A 3,679-nucleotide genomic window follows, 5' to 3' on the forward strand; every position below is an offset into this window, starting at 1 on the left:
CCCCCCTCCTCCTGGGCCTCCGTTTCTCCACCCCTGGGGATAACCTGGCCAACCCCACTTCCGGCTCGCAGCTTCCGGGTGTGACGCATGCTGCAGTCCCTCTTTTTCCCTTCCGCGGCACCAAATTCGTCAAAGCGCAGGCGTCGCTGGATTAGTTCCGCCGTAACATGATGGCGCGCAGGCGCTGAAAGAAAGAAACAAATTTGGCGGAAGGGGTGTCACTGCGGGTGTGGGAGGCGGCGGGAGAGTCAAGGGCAGCACGCGTACTCACAACCTAGAGGAAGCAGAAGGGGCGCCCAGATGGGTAGGGCCGAGCCAGACGCTGCAGAGTGGGTGTGGCGAGGGCGGAGTTGTGTGCACCAAGCTGAGTCCTGCTGCAGATTTCCATTTACCTTGTCTGGGTAGGGGGACCGGCGAGGAAACTTAAGGAGCAATAGTAATGACCCTACCGCGGCCTATTTCCCTTTCCTTGTTTGGTCTGGGTTTCTGTAATGAAAACGGGATGTGGGAGCAGTTGGAAACACACTTAAGAGTCAAGCGATGTGGTTGTAGCCCTCGCCTTGTGCCTGTAGGTGTTTGAGCAGTTCAGTTTAGTGCACGTTCAGCGTGGGTTTTTTTTCAGTCACTGTGCTAAGCCTTGAAAATGGAGGCACGTAAGAAGCTCAGACCCTGCCTTTTAGCGCCCAGTCTAGTAGAAAAGACAGGCATGCTGAAAACTAACAAAAAAATGAAACATTGGGACATTAACAAATGCCAAGTCGGATTTGTAAATCTGAATGTAGTTACATCCTGCCAACATATTCATTCTCTCTGGGGTGATGAGTATGAGGCAGAGAAATGGTCGTAAATTACAGTATAGGCCATTTTATAAAAATATATGCAGGTTTCTTAGAGAGCAAAAGAAAGTGGTAAAACAAGAACCAGGAAGGCCGACAAGTAGGTTTTTTTAGAAGAGCAGCTTAAAAAGTTGTAGATGTGTGCGCTACCGGAAATGGAGTTTTGTACCGCTTGAATCTGAGGAAGTGCCAGATGAGGCTTGACGGGTAGACAGTGGTTATATGGAAGGACCAGTATGCTTTGCTAAGACATTGAGCTTAATCCAATCACTGTTACAGGCCAGAGAAAGGCTTAAAGTAGCGTAGAAACGTGAACAGGTGTGTTTCAGATTTCAGGAGTGGGTCAGGAAAGTCAACTGCCAAAACAGTTAAAATGTACAATGGGGAAGACTCTACTGCCCATTCTCCAGGTTGCTGTGGGGGTCAAACAAGATAGCTATGTTTGAGAGCCCTGAATATATATATGAAGGGCCACACAATTATATGATAATTACTACAGTAACCCCTTGATCACGATTTAAGCCAAGGAATGCAGGACCTGAGTATGTATTTGTTCCTCTTGAAAGTTTTTGGTTCAAACAGAAAAAAGCAAGATATAGTTCAGCATGTCTAGTATAGTCCATTAAAAAAAACCAAACGCATATATAGCAACACACATATACAGAGCCACATATATACACAAGCACAGATATACAGTACAATTTGGTTATCTCCGTGGAGTAGGATTCGTGACTTTATCTTTCTATGTAAGAATCTATTATAATAGATATACAATTGATCCTTGAACAACATGGGGGTAAGGGGTGCTGACCCTCTGAACAGCCAAAAGTCCATATATAACTTTTGACTCCCCCAAAACTTAACTACTATTGACCAGATGCCTTACCAATAACATCAACAGTTGATTAACACATATTTTGTATGTTATATGTATTATATACTGCAATCTTACAATCAAGTAAGCTAGAGAAAACATTAAGAAAATCATAAGGAAAAGAAAATATATTTACTCTTCATTAAGTAGAAGTTGATCACATTTTTATGTTGAGTAGGCTCAGGAAGAGGAAAAGGAGGGCTTAAATGTGCTGCTATCTTATGGGTATCAGAAGTGGAAGAAAATCCACATATATGTAGAATCAAGCAGTTCAAACCTGTGTTGTTGAAGGGTCAACTGTATATTGTATTTATCTCAATAGTAATAAAATATCTATAGTGATCACTTAGTTTTTTAGCTGTCCAAATTTATATGCTAAAGAGATCTGGTTAAAATTTCTGTTAAATGTCTCACTATCCAAATCCCTAGTTTTTCTTAACCTAAACTCAGGAACCAAATAGATTTAAATAGTATGGCAATACTTACAATTGCTTTTTGTTTATATTAGCCTCATTCCTGACTCTACTTTTTTGTCCTTATTTTTCCCTCTTTTTTTTTTCATATATCTCTGTAAACTCATTTAAATTCCTTTTGGAATAAGGCAGATTATAAGTAACATATGTATGTCAGGGTCTTTTAGGAAAATATAACTTTAATAAGGAAATTCAATTAAGGGTAGGAGTACTCCAGGAACAACGGTAATCCCCACATGATGATCTGACTCTCTTCTAGGAGTAAAACATTGCAACCAGGTGGGATGGACAAGGCATCTAAAAACCCAGTATCCTTCACCTTCCAAAAGGAGGGAAGGACTGTTGAGTTGCCCAGGAAAAAGGTCAAGAGTCTTCCTTCTCCTGGAACCTATGAGGAAAGAAAGGACTTGTTATATTCACCAAAAGATGAGTTTCTAGTAGTATAAGATAAGATATGCAATCAAATAACTAAGGAAGGACTTTTATTTATGACATCATTGAGGACTGGCTCCCCTAAACAAACCTCCAATTCTAATTCCAAGACAACTAAAAATTCTGGGATTAAAAATATATCCAATGAATTATAACCTCAAAGCAAAGATTTCTTAGGACACAGAAAGCAGTAGCTGTAGAAAAAAAAAAAAAAAAGGATAAGCTGGACCTTATAAAAACTTAAAACTTCTGCTCATTTAAAGAGGGTTAAGAAAATAAATAGGCAAGCCACAGGCTGGGAAAAACATCTTCTTTTTATTTTTTTTGATTTTTTTTGGTAAAATGACAATCAGTGATAGGAAAAAAATACTTTTAAAAGATATATCTGACTATGAATATTTTTAATCCTTTGATGAGATGGCAAGAAAGTAAAGGCAATCTTCATACTGGTTAAAAGTTCTGTAAAACCAGAAATCCAGACAGTGAAGTTAAAACTGATGTCCCTATGAAATGTGACAGTGACACTATGGTGCCCTTTATACTGTTGCAACAGTTACTGGAAGCATAGGAAATGAGGGACAAAATGTGTAAGGTTGATAGGAGATCCTGTGCATAAATTTGGGAACTGCAAAAGGCTGCCCTTTTTTGTAAAAGTGAACAAGAAAAGAAAAATTCAACTCTATAGAAGGGGAATTTGACTGTCTCAGTAGGTAGAAAGAGAGAAAACTCTCTCCTGAGAATTTCTAACCATAAGCTAGCCCTTACATGGATTTGCAGCTCAAATTCATACTATCTGTCTGCTCCAAAAAACATGAAGCCAAGAATTTATTTAAAGTAATTCCAGCTTGATAGTGCTTTAAGGCACCTAGAAAAGAAACACAAATGCTAAGAATACAGCACTTACTCAAGGCCTCAAAGAATTCCTACAGTTCAAGTCCTAAAAAACTCAAATTTATTGTCAAAAATCACAAAACAGGTCGGGCGCCGTGGCTCAAGCCTGTAATCCCAGCACTTTGGGAGGCCGAGACGGGCGGATCACGAGGTCAGGAGATCGAGACCATCCT

At 39.9% G+C, this 3,679-nt stretch overlaps 2 protein-coding genes across 7 annotated transcripts in view; both read right to left on the reverse strand.

Moving 5' to 3' along the window:
• PPP1R11 (protein phosphatase 1, regulatory (inhibitor) subunit 11) overlaps nucleotides 1-587 on the reverse strand; it is a 3,610-nt gene extending 3,023 nt beyond the window's left edge. The window contains exons 1-2 of one of the 2 annotated variants that reach the window (XM_011945045.1): nucleotides 272-587; nucleotides 54-184 (exon numbers count right to left, since the gene is read on the reverse strand). In XM_011945045.1, coding sequence (XP_011800435.1) covers nucleotides 54-89 — 36 coding nt within the window. In that variant the 5' untranslated portion in view covers nucleotides 90-184; nucleotides 272-587. Of the gene's footprint in view, nucleotides 1-44; nucleotides 185-271 lie in introns of those variants that run through there. The other variant, XM_011945044.1, reaches the window with a different exon arrangement.
• Nucleotides 1-3,679, reverse strand: part of ZNRD1 (zinc ribbon domain containing 1) — a 12,979-nt gene that overhangs the window by 6,550 nt on the left and 2,750 nt on the right. For 4 of the 5 annotated variants that reach the window (XM_011945040.1, XM_011945041.1, XM_011945043.1 and 1 more), the window contains one exon: nucleotides 2,337-2,571. In XM_011945040.1, coding sequence (XP_011800430.1) covers nucleotides 2,547-2,571 — 25 coding nt within the window. In that variant the 3' untranslated portion in view covers nucleotides 2,337-2,546. Of the gene's footprint in view, nucleotides 1-2,336; nucleotides 2,572-3,679 lie in introns of those variants that run through there. The other variant, XR_001002109.1, reaches the window with a different exon arrangement.

This window comes from Colobus angolensis, unplaced genomic scaffold (assembly GCF_000951035.1).
Source record: "Colobus angolensis palliatus isolate OR3802 unplaced genomic scaffold, Cang.pa_1.0 Scaffold238, whole genome shotgun sequence".
Lineage (NCBI taxonomy): Eukaryota > Metazoa > Chordata > Mammalia > Primates > Cercopithecidae > Colobus > Colobus angolensis.